General features: G+C 38.3%; 1 protein-coding gene across 10 annotated transcripts in view; it reads left to right on the forward strand.

Moving 5' to 3' along the window:
• The window catches only part of atrnl1b (attractin-like 1b), a 617,494-nt gene that overhangs the window by 89,346 nt on the left and 508,091 nt on the right, over window positions 1-20,057 (forward strand). For all 10 annotated transcript variants that reach the window (XR_011345361.1, XR_011345362.1, XR_011345364.1 and 7 more), the window contains exons 11-12: window positions 14,452-14,536; window positions 15,089-15,297. Coding sequence is in view for 6 of the 10 variants with exons in the window: in XM_069900005.1 (XP_069756106.1) it covers window positions 14,452-14,536; window positions 15,089-15,297 (294 nt within the window). In the remaining 4 variants the exon portion in view is untranslated. The remainder of the gene's footprint in view (window positions 1-14,451; window positions 14,537-15,088; window positions 15,298-20,057) is intronic.

Below are 20,057 nucleotides of genomic sequence, written 5' to 3' on the forward strand. Positions count from 1 at the left end.
TTGTGAAGTTGAGTTGGGTAAATTGATGGTGTTGAAAGGTGATAATTCCCTAGGGCCATCCCAATGTACTTAAGGAAGTGGCCCTAGAGATAGGGAGAGGATGCATTGGCGATTATTTTCCAATTATTCTCTACATTCTGGATCAGTCCTTTGGTTTGAAGGATAGCTAATGTGATACCACTTTTTAAGAAAGGAGGAGAGAGAAATCAGTAAATTATAGACCAATTCACCTGGGGAAAATGCTTGAGTCATTTATGTTTTTTTAGATAGAATTTGTGTGATTTTACCAGTCTGAAGAATTTCCAATGTCTCGGCATTGGTTGTTCAAACTCAGAATCTTAGCTTCCTTACGTGAGTTTAGACAGCATACTGGAAATGCGTTAATTAAACAGGCGAGACTTGCAATGTACGTCATCAATACGTGCTGTTAGCCCATTATTTACGTAATACCTGCAGTTAATTTTAGACTGCAGCCATTCTAGGAAATTTAATAGCGGTCTAGGCATCTTCATTCCCATTCTGCCCTTTTTACACAGCATTCATTCCGGTAAAATAGCAATAATTTCCTGGAATGCAGTAGCATTTGGAAACAGTGACAGGATTAGTCCAAGTCAGTATGGGTTTATGAATGGGAACTCATGCTTGACATATCTTCTGGAATTTTTTTGAGAGTGGAAGTCATAGAGTGGACAATGGTGAACCAGTTGATGTGGTGTACATGAAGTTTAAAATACTTTTGATAAGGTCCTGCATAAGATATCGGTGTGACAACTTTCGAGAATGTGGTATTGAAGGGAGTGTGGCAGTCCACAACTGTGGAGATCAAGCCGGCACAACGCGCAGTAATAAACAGCGGCATAACTCACGAGTGCAACCCCTAGCATTGCGAACCGGCAATGTTGGAAGCGGGGACAGCACAAGACCAGCAGCCCTAAAATGGTGTTGCCCATCCCTCTCATTCCAGTTCTATAGTCACAGCCCTCCTCCCTGACGTCTCGCGCCGGCCAGCAGCAAGGAGGGGGGCTGTCAGGCACGAGGAGTTGGGTTGCCGGCTGATATGTCAAAGCGGGTTGGAGAGGTGTTGTTCCTCCAATTTACAAGTGCTCTGTTTGACAGATATGTTGGCATTCTTGCTTTTGAATGATTACAGCTAAGGTTCACCAATTTGATTCCTGGGAAGGCAAGATTGATATGAAGAAAGAATGGATTGATAAGATTTATGCTCATTGGAATTTAGAAGAATGAGAGGGGAATCTAATAGAAACATGTCAAATTCTGACAGGACCTTGTGCATGTTCTTGCAGAGTGCTGGTATTGAGTATTACAATGGAGGAGATGTTCCTACCCATCTGCATTCATTGTGGTTTGTCAGTTATGGGTGGAGTGCTGAGGCCAAGATCCAGAAGTTTGGGGATGAGTTTGCTGGAGGCCATAGTACTGAAGGCAAAGCTGTAATCGATGAACAATAGTCTGATTTAGGTGACCTTGGTATCCAGGTGTTCCATGGGCAAGTAGAGAGGCCTCAACTGGTTTGGATGGTGGGCAGATTGAAGTGGGCTAACACTGCTGATAGGCTGGAGTTGATGTAAGATATGACCAGGCTTGAAAGACACTTCATGATGGTGGATGTTAGAGCAACCAGCTGTTCGTAATTTAGGTCTTTAATTGTCCTTTTCTTTTATGTAGCTATAGTGGTGGCCCTCTTGAAATGTGAGAATTATAGCTTTTTGTAGGCAAAATTAAAAATATCAGTGAATACTCCCACTAGTTTTCTATCTCTTGTCCAGATTATCAAAAGCAATTTAGTTGTATTTGGCTCTCCTAATATTTGAAATTTCAGTATTGGATTTGGTGCTTTTGGAAAAATACAGTTGTTTTATTTCATTTCTGATTGTTAGAGTTTATTTTTAAAAATTAGCATTTAGACATACAGCATGTTAACATGCTTTCGGCCCATGAGCCTGTGCCACTCATTTACACCCAATTAACCTATGACCCTGGTACATTTTGAACAGTGGGATGAAACTGGAGCCCCCGTGGAAAACCCATGCAAACATGGGGAGAACATACAAACTCCTTACAGAGAGCACGGGATTTGAATCCTCGTCCCGATTGCTGGTGTTGTAATGGTTTTATGCTAACTTTACAATTTAATTTATGTTATGATTTTATTGTGCAATGTTACTTTTTAACAAATGTTGAGGCTATTATAAATACATAATATATTTTCAACAAGAAGACTTGTCAAAAATTTAAAATGTATATACTTTGTAGATTTTTCCAATAATATCTGAAGTGCATCATTTCAGTTAATGCTTTTCCATTAAGTCCTTGAGGAATAATGTTCTTAGTTTTTGTTTGATGTGAGTGCCAGAAACGTCATGAATGAGTCGAGAGATTATTCTTTTTAAATGTTGGTGGATCACTGCAAGGATCCTACAATGCAACCACAATTTTTATTTCCATAACGTTGCACAATAACTATTTAATAATTTAACTTCTTCCTTGTTTTGTATATCATTAATAGCCACCATGACAACTGATCTATTCTCATTTTATTTTAATAGGGCTTGGTGAACTCCAGTTTTGAGCAAGTAACTGAATAAAAAAACCTCCAAACAGTTTCTTTCTGGATTCTAGTTGACAAGCCAGGGAGAGCAGGAGGCCTTGCTGCCACCTTATTAAGCTCAATCAGCATTGAGCTTCAGAATAAATCAGACAGTTGACTTGTGATGTCCTTAATGCCATGACAAGATACTATGTTAATGGAAGAAGCAGTCGTGTGAACAATGCAAAGTTTATTCTCTCAGGTGCCTAGACTCGTCATTACAATGGATGAGGCAAAATAATTTTTTTTCTCACCAACTATCGTATGTTATTTACATTTTTTCCATTCAAAAATGTCTTTCTACTTTTCGGAGTGGCTGTTCACACACGAATAAGCAAAATTTGAAATCTCCTTTTCCTTATGTGAGTTTAGACAGCAAACCGGAAGTGTGGTAACTAAAGAGGTGGGACTTGCAAATACATGTTATCATTATCCCGTTGTTCCAGAATGCCTCCAGTTAACTTTAGGTTCCAGGCGTTCTGGAAAATTTACTAGGGGTCTCGGAGGTAAAATTTCAGAATGGAAATGAGTCCCTCATTTCCGATCCAATCTTTTTGCACAGACTACGTCCTGGAAATTTGGGAATAATTTCCCAGAATGCAGCAGCTACGTTAAAACCATAATTGAGTAAATCCTGACCCAAGTTCCAATAGCAGAGTGATCCCCTATTAATATCATCCGTGAGGTGCTGTAAGGATATACAGTATATATGCATGTAATAATTGATACCATGTAAAAGTCAACCCCCTAGTTTTGGCCCAAAAAAATCTGGTATTTTCCAGATTTTGCAAGTAAAAGTCGATTTTCCCCTATTTTTCGTTCCATCCGCCTGCCTCGCTGAGCTCCCGACAGTCCGACTGCCATTTCTTGCCCAGGCCCTGGTCTACCACCCACTGGAGGTCCCAACCGTGGACTCTTGCCTTGGCCGCCCACCCATCTGAGCTCCCAACGCTTCAACTGCCGTCTCTTACCTTGGTCATGGCCTTCAGAGCTCCCGGTGCCTCGATCGTCATCTCTCATCTAGGTCCTGACACCTCGACTGTGAACTCTTGCCTAAGTCCCAGCTACCCACCCGTCCGAGCTCCCTATCACAGACTCTTGCCTAGGCCCCGACAGCCTGATCATCTAATCTCCCAACGCCTCGACTGTGGACTTACCATACGGATCCAGCCAGCCATCTATCCAAACTTCTGATGCCCCAAGCGTGGACTTACTATTTGGTTCCGGCCACCCGACCATCGGAACTACTGATGCTTTGAACGATGCAGGTACTTACCACAGTCAAAATTATTATGCATGTATTAGTCGACCCCCTAAATTTTACCATAAAAAATTGTCCCAAAGTTTTTTTTTTACATGCTTATATATGGTAAGCATTTCAGTGCTTTCTTGGGAGTGATCAATGTTGGATTGAGCACAGCTCATCAGCTCTGTCAATCACATCAATCTGACTTTTAAATTGTAATAGCCACAGAATTGCTGCCACAGGGGAATATCAAGAAGATTCAAACATAGGTGGTGGGAGACTTCCTTTATTCAGTTGGTACCTTAGTGCAAAGTAATGACTCTTATCCAAGGGAAACATCAGAGCATATTGCTAATTTTTCCCTGTCCACAATAACTAGCACCTGTAAAGAAATCTGTTGTTTTACCAGAACACTTGACAATATGTAGAAGAAAAAATTGATCTTATTGTATATGCAGTTGAAATGTTGCAAGTGTGGACTTCTGTTTCCTTTGTAAACTAAGAAGCCAGCCAATTTCTGCTGGTTGCAGAACCATACCCATGACCTAGTGCCTAGTATACTTAGGAATGTGCTATGTGAGCAGAAGGAAGATAAGAGTTGTTTGTTCTCCTGTATAAAACTGTGCTGTCTGCCATCAGAAGGCAGAGATCTTTCCTGGTGTAGATCAGGACATTCTCTCCGTGATATCACAAAATAAAGCTCTCGAAGCAAACTCTGTTGTCTCCGCCTGTGTTATTCTGGAAAAGAGATTTTCCCCGACACACTGACTTGCTCAGTATATCCAGGAGATAATAAGATAAACAAAATTATCATAATTTATCATAGCTTGAGGGACGAGGAGGGGCACGTGTTGAGAAACAGATTTAGAAGCATCTGATGGTCAAAATCTATCAAATAGAAAGGTGCTGGGTAGAAAGAATGCAGGTAGTTGACCACGATATGTGGATTCTTAAGACTAGAGCACTTATGATTTTTAACCCCAAATGCAAGTGCCCTTCTGTCTACTTCACAGCATGCTATTTAGCCATAATCTTGCTGCCTTGGTGCCCCAACCACCCCAGTAATTGGTTCAAAAGTCTAAAACACAGAATGGAGTCTGGAGCAGAATCCCTGCTGAAGTATTTAAACATACGGGAAGAAGTCCTCACACAAATTGACGACCACCTTAATTTTGGGAAGCTGTGATGCTGAAATGAGCAGTGGAGTAGCTGAAGAGAGTGGTGTTGAGCATGGTATTTGACCTCTTGGAAATCATCTGTCTCTGCCAGTCGAGAAATTAAAGAGGATGGTCTAATCCTTCATGTGTTCCATGGTGAAATGAAAGAAATTGTATACTACTGAACTGGCCCCATTTCAGACTGAGCAAGAGCAATGTTGTTATTGCACCATCTTGTTCCAACATCGTTCCAATTTTACAGAGGATGATCTACAGGACAGGCAAGAAACTGTCTAAACTTCAGACTCAACATCATGCCAATTTAAGCCATTGAGTTACAATATATTGATGTTTGCATATATGCACGCTTGAAGCTGAGATCTTTAACCATTCTCGATTTGAAGACTTCAAGGGGACAGTATCACTTTAAACAAATGGAAGACTAAATGGAGAGCATTCCCAGTTCTTGGTCATCTCTGGCCCAAGTCTTCTTCAAGAAGCAGAGAAGTTTCAGAAAAGACACCAAGCCTTTGCTCTCTGAAAGATTAAGGAGGATACCTGTACCATGTAAGAACTCATTGCACCTGTTCTACTGAGGCAGAGTTTATGTATCCCACTTATGACCCTGTCTATAACAAAACTATACTTTCCCTCGAGGGACTGCCAAAGAAGAAGAAACACCTCAGTTTATTTGGATTGTAACTGATGTGCCAGAGAGGAGGAAATATATAAGCAATAAGCAACAAGCTTCAGAATTACTAAGTCGATTGACTTACAATGCTTTATTGCCATGGCTTGATATTACTGTTTTGGAAACCACCTTGTGAACAGTGAATACATTGACGTGATATAAAAATCAAAGTTGTAAATGGCATCCTTGCCAGAAATGGTGTACAGAACTCATAACTGCTTGCAAACATTTGGATTCTTGGTACATCCCACTTTTATCACTATCCAGACGAACATTTTTTTGAGAAAAGCTTTGCTGTCCACTCTTGTTTTTCTCCCAAAAGAATGATTGTGACTGATAACATTATCTTTTACAGCATGGTGTTCATTTCTGCTGAATAATGTTCAACTGACTGAATATCAAGTAAGAGTTTAGTATTTAATGGACAAATTGATCACTGTCTGACAACTCTTTTACTAGCCTCTTGGTCTTTGAGCAGTGCCAAGTACATGCAAATGAACACATTCATAGAATATCTGATGCGTGGATCTGAGACAATTACTCCACAAGTGAAATACTAAGGCGCAATGGCATCATACATCTGGAAGGATTGTGAAATGTCCTGTGTATTTTTTCCATTTTGAAACAATTTAGAGTTTTTTCAAGATAAATAGAGACAGTCCACCCAGTGAAACTAATGACAGGCAATTATTTCCTTCTGGTCAATGCAATATATAAGTGGAGGCAATGCTGATGTATCTAGTCTCATGACAGATTTTTGTGTAAAACACTGTAGAGCTGCCACCTTACTCTTTAATATCAAGACCAGAGCAGCTTGAGAATTGAGGTTCCTGCTGAGACCGCTGGATTAATTGGAGGCAACCAGAAACTGTGTCACCTGTGGGGGATACATTTTTCAAATATTTTGTGGAATAAATTGCATTATTCAAGGAATAATTTAGTTTAATATTAATGTATAGTTTCAATGACTTCTCAGATTTACATAATTATGGCAACTTGTTGTGGAGCAAATAGAATAAATGAAGCTGGGCTATGGACATTTACTAGGGTTTCTTTCATTCTTTGCAGAGATTTGCCTCCTTGCATTCAAAAGAGAATTTCAATTGTATTTTCTATCCTTGTAATCCTAACAGTAATAAGACATTTTCTTGGAGGATGGATTGGTCAGGTATTTTCACTTCAACTTCATGACACTACAGTAGTGGGACAAGCATCAAAAAGCAATGTGTCAGAATTCAGGAAAGAGATTAAAAGTCTCGTGACATGGTGCAAAATAACAACCTCTCTCAATGTCTGTAAGACAGAACCATGGGTGTAGTCCATATGGTTCAGGTGAATAAAGGGAAATTTAATTTTAGTTGAAAATCTTGGAGAGATTTTGTGTAGTTCTACCCAAAAGATACTACATTTCTGTCACCTAATGTTAGTAGTTATAGCACAATTTGCAGCTAAAAATACAAACAAACCTCCACTGAAGATTAATATTTTTAAGATAGTTATTCATTAAGGCACAGAAAAAGATTACCTGGTTTTGAGTAGAGCAATCCTGCAAGTCCAATTTTCCTGCTCTGTTTCAACGACCATGTTAATCCTTTTTTAACTGTTCAATTTCTTTTTAAAGCATCAATCCTGTTTACATTACCTTGCAGACAGTGAATTCCACATTGTGATTTCTGAGTTGCATTGTCCAACATAAAGTTTACACAAAAATCAAAAAGTTGGAGGGATTTAACAGGTTGAATCACTTCTTGGTCGGGGGTGGGGAAACGGGGGAAGTAAGAGAAAGTAATTGATGACTTGGGTCAAATCCTTGTCCACCCTCCCACCCCATTTTGACGCAGGCTGTTTCTACAGCATCTGTGGTCTCTAGTGACTCACTTTGGTGCTGTTTGTCCATGCATGTCTTATTGCAGTCTTTACTGTGCAGATTATTGGTTATCATACTTTGTAATCTTTTTAAAATCATTAACATATAACCAGTAATGTGGATAATGATAATGAAACTTTTTAAGGATTTTAAGACTTTAAGAGCAGCATGATTCATGTAGTCGTTAACACAGCACTGTTATAGCACCAGTGACCTGGGTTCAAATCTGGTGCTTTCTAAGAGTTTGTATGTTCTCCCAGTGTCTGTGTGGGTTTCCTCTGAGTGCTCTAGTTTCCTCCCATGTTCAAAGATGTACAGGGTTAATAAGTGAATTAATCACATGGATATGAGCTGGAAGGAGCTGTTACAGTGCTGTGAAAACACAAATAATTTAGTATGTCTACCTCCTGCATCGGCAAGGTGCCAGTCAGCTGCAGCTTGGTTCCCTTGGACATGAGCCAGGCAGCCTGCAGGTCTTGCATTTGCCAACAGAGGGTGGCCTGCTCTCTCTCCAAAAGCTCTGTCCCCCCCCACTCCAACTCATTAGTTAGTGTCCTGAGCCATTTTACCATCTTCTCTGCCTTCTGATCTTTGTGAACCTGACCTGACAATCGGGGAGAATATGACTAGTCCAGGAGGTCTATTCTGATCAATTTGTTTTAGTCCTGGCTGTGCCATGCCCAATTCACCTTTGACTTCATGCATGACACATAAGCGCAGGAGAAAGCTCTTGCTGCAGGAACCAGGGGGAACAGGCAGGGGCCAAAACATAGATTTACCCACACACCCATTCTCAACATAGTCACTTCTTCCAAATCAATAGTGCCTGTTGAACAATGATAGCTGTAATTTTTCAGTCTTAAAAGCAACCTTTCTGCCTGTAAGCCACTTTCCCATCCTTGATTGTTAAACAGGTGTTTGAATGTAATCTTTTGAAAATCTCCTCAGATAACATCTAATGCATTCCTTTGGTCAGTCTTCCATGTTGGCTCATTAAAGATGTAATCGTTAATCAAATAATATTTGTTCATCATACAAAAATTGCTGAATATACTTTCGTCAAGCAGTATCTGTGGAGGGAGAAACAGGGCTAATGACCTACTGTCAGAGATGAAAGTGAAAATTACAATAATGAATTCCATCCTGAGTCATAATTCTAGCTCTATACAAAAGCTCTCGACTGTGTTGTGAACCCAGTATTTTGGCCTTTGGGGTGAATTGATTATTTTTATCCTAATTGTAGTCTATAATTAGGACAAAAATAATCAATTCACCACAAAGAGTAAATTCATTCAGAAGTTTGAAGCAAGGGTTCTTAAAATGAGTTGGTATCAGCCTAAAGCTCCTTTCACACTGGCACTTGAACCCAGTAATTAGTGTGAAGGCTCTAAATCAACCTGGGAATTAATCTCCTTGTGAGGGTGTATCATTGCCAATCCGTTTCAAATCGGTTCTAATGTGAATGAGTGACTTGGTATGCACTGGTCCCATTAGTGATGCGCTGATGATGTTCTTGCATGCATGGGAGGTTCTTAAAGAGGCAGGGAATGGAAAGAGCAAAAAATGTTTTTTATACACCATTCCTGTGATTTTTTTTTTCCATTATGAAGAGCCTCTGATATGCCGGCATTGGTCGCTCGTACTGAAATGAATAAAACCGGCATTTTTCTGGGTCAGTGAATATTTTTACACAGCAAGCCGTATTTGAAGGCATGTTAGACCCACGTGATTTTCACAAAAAAAAATGGCTTAAAAATATTTCCCTCGGTCTTGTATGCCTGGTTGAAATCAGTGTGATAATGGTGACTTGCACTGATAGTAACACTGTCGGTCTCCACATTAGTCATTGTTGTGTTGAGAAAGTGTTAGGTCCATGAGAGACGAGTCTGGACACGTGTTTGCTATCAAACATTACTTTTATTAACACAACAGTTAATAGAAGAGTGTGGGAAAATCATAGCAGGAATAAAACGCGCACAATATATAAAAGTGTGGGGAAAATACATGCACAATTTAATAAAACATACGCACACAATTTATAAAAGAGTGTGGGAAAATCTGCAAGTATTGATCTTTAGAAGTGGATTTAAAACTTTTTCTTTCCACTTACATACCACCTTAAGTAATCCATTACTAATCACCGCTACCTATCGTTGGGGGCTGGTGGCAGGCTGTCAGTGTTATGGTTAGGGTTTAGGTTAGTGTTAGGGTATGGGTTAGGATTAGTGTTAAGTTTAGGGTTAGGGTGAGACTTTCCCATGCTCGTACATGTTTTATTCCCACTACCACTTTCCCATGTTCGCTATAAATTGTGTGTGTATGTGTATTATTCCCACTACTACTTTCCCACAGTCGCTATCAACTGTGAGCATGTGTGTGTTATCTCCGTTACCATTTTCCCATACCTGTCACTCAGTACTCCCACCCCCCCCACCAAAAATCCCCGAGAGTGAGGTGTGGGGAATTTCCTTATAGAACTGTGGTTCTCAACCTTTTTCTTTCCACTCACATAACACTTTAAGTATTCCCTATTCCATAGGTGCTCTGTGATTAGTAAGGGATTGCTTAAGGTGGTATGTGGGTGGAAAGAAAGAGTTTGAAAACCACTGTTTTAATTATACCTAATTGACTCATGATAATTTTTCTAAAGCAAAATATTTCAGTAACAATTGGGTCTAGAGTAGTGATTCTCAACCTTCCCACTCACAGACCACCTTAAGCAATCCCTTACTAATCACAGAGCACTGATGTCATAGGGATTACTTAGTGGTGTGTGAGTGGAAAGAAAAAGGTTACCTGCGAGTCTTTCAAGATGTCACAGCTGGAAGTTGGTCTCCCCTTAGCTCTGTGATACTGAGTTGGTAATGTGAAAGAGGGCATGGAACTGGTTTTTCTTGGTCCAGTGTGAACAGCCTTACCGGTATTTCAAAACCGGTTGTTCACACCCCAATTTAGTGGCTTTCCAATGTAAAACAAAAACATCTGAGAGAGGGAAGTAATCCTCTATTACTAAATTTTTAAAGATTAGTTTGAATGTGAATGCATCATGTCTGCCATCAGTATTGTACCAGGGGGAAAGAGGCAAATACTATACACTGTTACAACAAGGATGTATGGTGAGAAATCATTTAGCTGGTTTGTTTTATTACTACCAAACGTTTTGGCAAAAATCTCAGTAATCGTAATGCTCAACCCCAATAGCCACAGAACGTCTATTTAATTTTGATGATACTTGCATCTAACTGTTTTGTAATAATCTGAAATTTCCTGAAACGTCGGGTTTCCAACGAAATGTCAATGACATGTTTTTGCTCATTTATAATGATGCATTTCCTAAGGAGCTGTCATTAAGTTGTGATGTGTTTAATATTGAAATAATCTCACAGCTGACCATTTCCTCAACTTATTCTTTAACTGCTTCAGCAATCAGCTAATGTTCTGAATTGTAAATTTTGGATTCTGGCAGTCCTCTGTTCCTGTACAAGAAAAATTAATACACAGTAACTTAAAATTAAATTTCAATTTCATTAAATTGAAGTATATTCAATTTCATTGGTGTTTGGGTTCAATTTTGCACTGTATTTCATCAGTGGTGTAAATTCTGAAACAAATGAATTGGCAGATACAATATCCTATTTTGTGTATTTTGTCTGCATTTTAAAACTCAATTTTATTACTTACCAGAGGAAAATTATTTCTGAGAAGGTTAACATTTCTTTTATTCCTGAGCATTGCACAAAAAGGCTCAGATTTATTTCCTATACCTGATTTATATTGTGAAAGTGATGGTGATCTGCTTTGGGCCATGTGACAAAGATATTTATTAGAACACAAGAACAAGATTGCAGTATTTAGCCTCTGAGCTTCTACTGTCATTTTTTTTTGTTTGTCGTGGATGAGGTGATGCATCACCCTATATTCCTCATATTTGCCTTGTAAGTCTTTATTACTTGGATAGCAGAAATCCATCAGTGATGGAATTCACAGTTAAACTGGCATCAGTTGTGTTTTGTGGAAGAATGGTGCAAGTTTGACCAGTCTTCGATTGAAAAGGTGGCTTCTGATTTCATTCACCAGAGGTTTCATTCAAATCTCGAGATTTCCACACGAGTGAAGATGTTTGTTTTGATCATTGCCATGAGATTGTGAGCTGGGAACTCAAAAGTTGATTATGAAGGGACAATTGTTCCTTCAAACCATTGGAGCTCACTGCTCATGCCTATTGGAGTGACAGTTGGACTTCACAGTGCTCCCAGGGACTATCTCCAGACAGTTTGCTGATGAATGGAAAAAGGCACAGTGTGATGCTTTCTGACCTCAAGTTGATGGTTTTGCCCTGAGTGCTGGAGCTTGGCAGAGACGTGCAGACTATGACTTTCCTTGCACCTCATGAGATATAAAGGTGCTTCCTGTTATTCAGCAAATCGGGTGCCTTAATTTGCATTGGTACAGCCTGGGTTACCAGTTGTGGGGTCATCTGCTGATGCAATGGCTGGAGAATGCTGCTGAACTGCTAAACTAAGAGGCATTGAGGGATCTCAAAAGAGGAGGGCCTTCAGAAGACCCTCTTAGAGGGGGTGATGGTCTTCCACCTTGTTTTTCGAGTTGAGATGAGTTTTGGAAAATGTTGGATGATGCAGAGGGAATAACTGGATTTCCTCTTCTAGATAGTCCACTGCAGGTTTTTATTGAAAATATGCAGAAATTGGCAGAAGGTAGACAACCCTTGAACACGAAAGTGAAGAATGATGACTCACTCGTTCAATGAGTCAAGTATCTGTACTTTGTTTTAACCTCTGGAAATAAATTTTAAAGCAGACAAATAAAGGTAAAATCCTTTATTAGTTGGAAACTAATGATAGATGTTCATTGAAGATGAATACTTTGGAAAAACACTTTAAAGATTAAAAATCTTTAATTTCCAAAGAATTTCCTAAAGTGAGCCCTATTTCCCATTAATGGATTGTGTCAATAGAGAGAAGGAAAATTGTGTTTTTAAAAAAAAAATAAATAAAAAATCCTAAAATAGCTAACATAGAAGGTTTTTTGGGAGAACTGCTGTTCCATTTCTACCCAGAAGGGCGATTCAATGACATTCAAATGCAATAATAAAAAGTAAATTATGTATATTAATCGCCCAATAGTAAAATCTAAAATCTGGAAGTGATAAATTCTCCATTCCTTGTAGTCTGTTGAAGATGGGCTTTGTTTATATGTGGTTTCTTCCCCTGCCATATGTATGTAGAAATAACCAAATCTAGTGAATTGAAAAAATATTTGGGAATAAAAATTGGTAACTCACAAAAGAGATACAGAAATCTATCTAAAATGTTCATTTTAATTGAATTAATACAACCCATCATTGTAATAAATAAGGGTGACCAACCCAAAAATAGTAGTTTAATCTAATTGAATAATACAAAAAAAAAATCTTTCACTACATTTTTTGTAACTTTTTGTAATTGTAATTCCTAAATATTGGAATTAATCTTTCACTATTTTAAACAGAAAATTGTATAAGCTGCAAAAGCACCTTTTGAGGGTAAAAGTTCACTCTTGTGTAAATTGGGCTCAATTTAAGAAATTCTTTGGGCTTAATGGCTTTTATTTAGCTTGTCCTAATATCGATGACCATCTTTTCAGCCGGACGCAGGTTTCAAAGAATGGCATAGATTAGGCATCCAAAGTTTTAACAATCTCTTTATTCGAGATATATTTTGCCTCTTTTGAACAATTATCTGACAAATTTAATCTTTCTATCAGACAATTTTTTAGATATTTACAAATTAGACATTTTGTTCAGTCTTAGTTTTCTGATTTCCTGTGAATTTGAAATACTCGTATTTTTGATTTTTTTAAATTGGAGTTTTATTTTCTTGGTGGATTGATATCATGTATTTATAATAATTTCTTGGATTTAAAATCAGTCTTCAAGAACTATGTAAGAAATGTAACATTTTTGAAGCTTCTCTGATACATATGCTTTGGGAATTCCCAAATTTAGTGAGATTCTTGAAAGACATTTTCCAAACTTTTTCAATGATTCTTGAGATTAATTTAGAACCTTGTCTGTTAATTGCTGTTTGGTTTTTCTTGTGAACCAGATAAACCTATGTCTGCTTCTTAGGAAAAAATTTTAACACTTTGATAGCCAGTCAAGCAATCTTAGTGAAATGGAAAGATGATCCATCCCCTACTCGTACACAGTGGCTATATGATGTCATGTCCTATTTAAGATTGGATAAAATTAGATATAGTATTAAAGATGGACATTTTCAATTTATAAAGTTGTGGGGCCCATTCTTAGAATGTTATTATAATTGGAAGAATTAAGAATTATTGTATACTTCGAGATTCACAGTCCAATATCTGGGGGCCACCATTTGATCCACATTTTCATTTTTATTTATTATATAAGGTAACCCTGAATGGAGGGTGGGGGGTAGATTATTTGTCTTAACTCAGCAAACGGGTTTATCTTGGTTTTACAGATCAATTCAAATAATTGTTTCTTGTGTTTATTAAGAATTCTTGACTTAGATTCATCTACTTTTTTTCTTTTTTTGTGCTTCCATGCATACAAATGGTGCTATGTACTTTTTCTATAACTGTATGTAAGCTTGTATGTTGCTGTTCATTTCAGATTGTATTGCATTGCAGGCGATTTACATTTCAGTGAGAAATATTTTTATCTTCATTTCATCTGCTCTTCCACGGGATATGGCAATGTCTAAAAAGATGGGTTCTTTCTATTTTACATCTGTTTTTAATAAGCAAACAGAAGTAAATGTTCGAAGATTATTTTACTAATTGCAAAGTAATTTGATGTTACAATTTAAGTATTCCAATCGCTATGAATATAATCTATGTTTTTTTATCTAGCTTGCAATAAATGGAATGTTCTTCCAAAGCCTAATTTGTATCGTGATCTCAATAGGTTTGGGCATTCAGCAGTTGTCAGCAATGGGTAAGTCCACCACTGTGTCCACTTAACTTTTTTAAAAATCTCATTTATTGATTTATTTTAAACCTTGTTTAAATTGTTAACTCAAACAAAATGTGAGAGCATCAATAGACCATTAATTTGTGAAGAGAAATCTTCAAACTTCAAATTTAAAAAATGTCACTATTTTAATTCTTGTACAAAATAATGTTTTCAGATCTTATATGGTTCACTGTATTATTTGTTGTCTGGATGAAATTATTAATCTGGAATGCAACACAAAGCATACTGGGGTATCTACTTCAAAACTTTTAGGTTGTTGATTTGGTGTTGAATAAAATGACTTTAAATTAATTCTTGATTCATTGTTGGATGTGGTGTTGATTTTATTCCAAAACAAATATATACAGTATATGATAGAGTAGAGACATTTGATTATACTTGCAGCTTATTGCTTATGAGAGAGTGTTGAATTATTTCAAAACTTGTAAGCTAGGTAATATTATAATTTGCCACATTGAGATGGGAAGAGATTTACCATTTTAATTGTTTTAAGTTTGTTTATTTTTCTTCTAGGTCAATGTATGCGTTTGGTGGCTTCTCCAGCATGCTTTTGAATGATGTCCTTGTATATAAGCCTCCAAACTGTGAGGCTTTCAGTGAGGATCTGTGCATAAATGCAGGCCCGGGTATCAGATGTTTGTGGCAGAAGCATCACTGTGCTCCGTGGGATCAGGGAGACAGTAATAGTAGTTTCCATGAAGTGAAATGTCCTCCCAAAGCTAGTAAGTACTGCTAATGTAAAACAATAACTAAAACTAGAAATTTCCCTCGTATTTTAATATTTATGATCAAAAAACATAGCTTATGAATAACTTGACTCGAGGAAATTTGACTTTTTGAAAAGTCTCCCATGCATTTTTAAAAGTATTTATCAAGGTAGTATCAGAATAGCGTTTCATGGTGTTCAATTTATATGTTAACATATATTCTTTTAGTTTAATTATGAATGGAGTTGTTTGATTATTTAGTGAAATAAAGGAATTTCAACAAGTGTACTGATGAATTACTATAGGAACCAGATATTTCAGATATGGGGAGAAATTGACTTGTGTAATCCTGGCACTGACTAAATGTAGTTTTCATTTTGAGTATTTCTTCCAAACGAATGCTGCTCTATGTTAAACACCTATGCTAAGGAATATGTTAACGCAGACGTTGGCAATGAACTGAATATTTTGTGTGTTTTGTTTGTTGGTAGACCGGACCAAGTAATGAACGAAATATGTCATTAAATTTAGTAGAGCATTGTTATTTTGGGAGTTAATGTACCAATGATATCAGGATTTTCTAGGCCATGAACCCATTGACTCCAATTATCAAGCTCAATGTCTTCAGTGAGTTTTTTTCGTGACAACTAGATCTAATTATTCTAAAAGAATAAAATTTGGTTCTGAAAGCTGATAACTGATCTGACTTAAATCAGTTCTATTTTTCATTCTCTTTGTCCATGATTTGTTTTTAATTTTCTAATTATTCTCTTATATAGCCAACTATTATATGGTGTCACAATTGCTGTTTAATAATGCAGTTATCTTGGGACAGCCTGGGTATCAATTTTTTTTCTGTCATTTAGAGAATCTAAGTAGAGAATCCTGGCCTGCAAAACAAAAATTCTTAACCATTGGCAAGTCTGCATAATCCCTCATTGTTTATTTAGCACTTGTCAGATTCTTGGTCTGATTTTTATATATTTGATAGCAAATTACTTTTAATGTGCTCTGCTTCCTTCATTTGACTATCTTACTGGAGTTCATGATCAATACAAACATTGCCTTAAAAACCAGCAATCCTATTTAAATGCTGTAATTGCGTGATTTGCATTAGAAAAATATCAGAATTCTAAGTGAGAGGCCAATTAGCCTAATGATTATGGATTAGAAATGTGTGTTTTTGTGATGCAACCATTTTGAGAATTTTTTTCTGCAGTTTCTTGCTAAGAACATTGTTTTCCATAGCAACTTAAATTGGGTTTATGTATCTGCAATCCGAATATCAGTGTTCTTTTAAACAGTGGCCTAAATCGTGTCAGAGAGGTTTTCATTGAGAAAATGTGGTTATATATATATATATATATATATATATATATATATTTCTTTCTTTGGCTTAGCTTCGCAGACGAAGATTTATGGAGGGGTAATGACTCCAATTATCAAGCTCGTTTGTGGCTGACAAGTCCGATGCGGGGCAGGCAGACACGGTTGCAGTGGTTGCAAGGGAAAATTGGTGGGTTGGGGTTGGGTGTTGGGTTTTTCCTCCTTTGTCTTTTGTCAGTGAGGTGGGCTCTGTGGTCTTCTTCAAAGGAGGTTGCTGCCCGCCGAACTGTGAGGCGCCAAGATGCACGGTTTGAGGCGATATCAGCCCACTGGCGGTGGTCAATGTGGCAGGCACCAAGAGATTTCTTTAGGCAGTCCTTGTACCTCTTCTTTGGTGCACCTCTATCTCGGTGGCCAGTGGAGAGCTCGCCATATAACACGATCTTGGGAAGGCGATGGTCCTCCATTCTAGAGACGTGACCTACCCAGCGCAGTTTGATCTTCAGAAGCGTGGATTCGATGCTGTCGGCCTCTGCCATCTCGAGTACTTTGATGTTGGAGATGAAGTCACTCCAATGAATGTTGAGGATGGAGCGGAGACAACGCTGATGGAAGCGTTCTAGGAGCCGTAGGTGATGCCGGTAAAGGACCCATGATTCGGAGCCGAACAGGAGTGTGGGTATGACAACGGCTCTGTATACGCTAAGAGCGGATGGAGTGTAAGGCACTAGTGAGAACCTCCTGCCAGTGAGAGGTGGGGAGACCTTTAGACTGGAGAGCCAGTCTCGACCTGGCCGTTACCGCGTGGGTTATAGCTCGTGGTCCTGCTTGAAGCGATACCACACTCCAGAAGGTACTGTTGCAGCTCTGTGCTCATGAATGAGGACCCCCATCACTGTGGATGGAATTGGGGTACCCGAAAATGGCGAAAATACTGTGAAGGGCCTGTATCACTGAGGTGTCAGTGGTGTCTGGGCAGGGCACAGCGAACGGGAAGCGGGAGTATTCATCGATGGCCGTAAGGATGTAGTTATTACGGTTGGTCGACGGTAGGGGCCCCTTAAAGTCTACGCTAAGACGCTCGAAGGGGCAGGTGGCTTTGATAACGTGGGAGTTATCCGGACGGATGAAGTGGGGGTTGCATTCAGTGCACACCGAACAGGCTCTGGTCATGGAGCGGATCTCCGCGTCACAAAGTGGGCAAATCTAGTGACCCCTGGACGACAGAGCGCCTCATGGAGTTTCTGTAGTCTGTCCATCTGTATGCTGGCGCACGTCCCCCTGGAGAGCGCGTCAGGCGGGTCGTTGAGCTTACCAGGCCGGTATAGGATGTCATAGTTAAAGGTGGAGAGTTCGATTCTCCATCTGGCGATTTTGTCGTTTTTTTTAATCTTGTGTGTGTGTGTGTATATCTATATATAGATATATATAGATACACACACACACACACACACACACACACACACACACACACACACACACACACACACACATGTATATATATACACACACACATGTATATATATATATCTATACACACACATGTATATATATCTATACACACATGTGTATATATACACACACACGTATATATATACACATATGTATGTATGTATATATGTACACATGTATGTATATACACAGACACATATATGCATATATATATACACACACATATGTATGTATATACACACATATATGTATGTATATACACACACATATGTATGTATATACACACACACATATGTATGTATATACACACATATGTATGTATATACACACATATGTATGTATATACACACACATATGTATACACACACACGTATGTAAACACACACACACACACACGTATGTAAACACACACACACACACACACACACACACATGTATATATATATCTATACACACACATGTATATATATCTATACACACATGTGTATATATACACACACACGTATATATATACACACACACGTATATATATACACATATGTATGTATGTATATATGTACACATGTATGTATATACACAGACACATATATGCATATATATATACACACACATATGTATGTATATACACACATATGTATGTATATACACACATATGTATGTATATACACACATATGTATGTATATACACACACATATGTATGTATATACACACATATGTATGTATATACACACACATATGTATACACACACACGTATGTAAACACACACACACACACACACACACACACACACACACACACACACACACACACACACACACACACACACACACACACACACACACACACACACACACACACACACACACATTGTGCATGCTGTATTCCAGAAGTATGACAAAAGTCTAACTTCAACAGGAGCAGCCTTATAAATTTCAGTTTCCATTGTCTCAGTAAAATAGATTGTCTTTTCCTTGCTACATTTTTGAATGTAAAGAAATGTCAAAACATTTACAAATTTTATAATTTTTTTACATCTGGTTTAAAATGAAGCATGAAATATACTAAATATACTAACCATGAAAAACTTCCTGCACCTCGAGGAAGTACAGTACATTTCTGATTATCTGAAATGATCCGGACTGAATGTGTATCGGTTAACTGCATTTTCCGGATATTTTAGAAATCCCTTTAAGCAACCCAGTTGTTTTGAAGCTTTTGATCACCTTGGGAGCCTGTAGTTATCATTTTTCAACATGAGGACCAGAGCTGTGCCAATGAAAGTCAAAGAAGCCATTATGAGTTTGAAAAACAATAATAAAGCAGTAAGAGACATCACCCAAACCTTTGGATTACCAACACCTACAGTTTAGAACATCATTAAGTCAGAGAGCACATTGGTGAGCACAGTAATTGGAAAAGGACTGGTCTTCCAATGAAGATCTCCCACTGCCGATGATGCATGGAATTCTCATCAAAATGAAGAATAATCCCCAAATGCCTGTCCGATGGATCAGAAACCCTCTTCGTGAGGCAGATGTAGATGTGTCAATGACTGCTGACTGCAAAAGACTTCCTGAACAGAAATACAGAGGCTACACTGCGAGATGCAAACCACTAGTTAGTCGCAGAAAGGATGACCAGATTACAATTTGCCAATAAGTAGCTTCTGTATTTCTGTCAAGTTCTTCTGAGAACAGTGTTCATTGACATATAACCCACCTGCCTCCCGGAGAGTGTTTCTGATCTGTTGGACATAACGTTTAGTGATTTTTCTTCATTATGATGAGAATTCTTCTGTCAGCAGTGGAGGTCTTCCTTGGAATACCAGTCCCTTTGGAATTACTGGGATTACCAGTACTATCCTTCTTCTTTCTCTCTTTGGCTTGGCTTCGCGGACGAAGATTTATGGAGGGTAATGTCCACGTCAGCTGCAGGCTCGTTTGTGGCTGACAAGTCCGATGCGGGACAGGCAGACATGGTTGTAGCGGTTGCAGG

Source organism: Narcine bancroftii, chromosome 10, assembly GCF_036971445.1.
Source record: "Narcine bancroftii isolate sNarBan1 chromosome 10, sNarBan1.hap1, whole genome shotgun sequence".
NCBI classification, from domain to species: Eukaryota; Metazoa; Chordata; class Chondrichthyes; order Torpediniformes; family Narcinidae; genus Narcine; species Narcine bancroftii.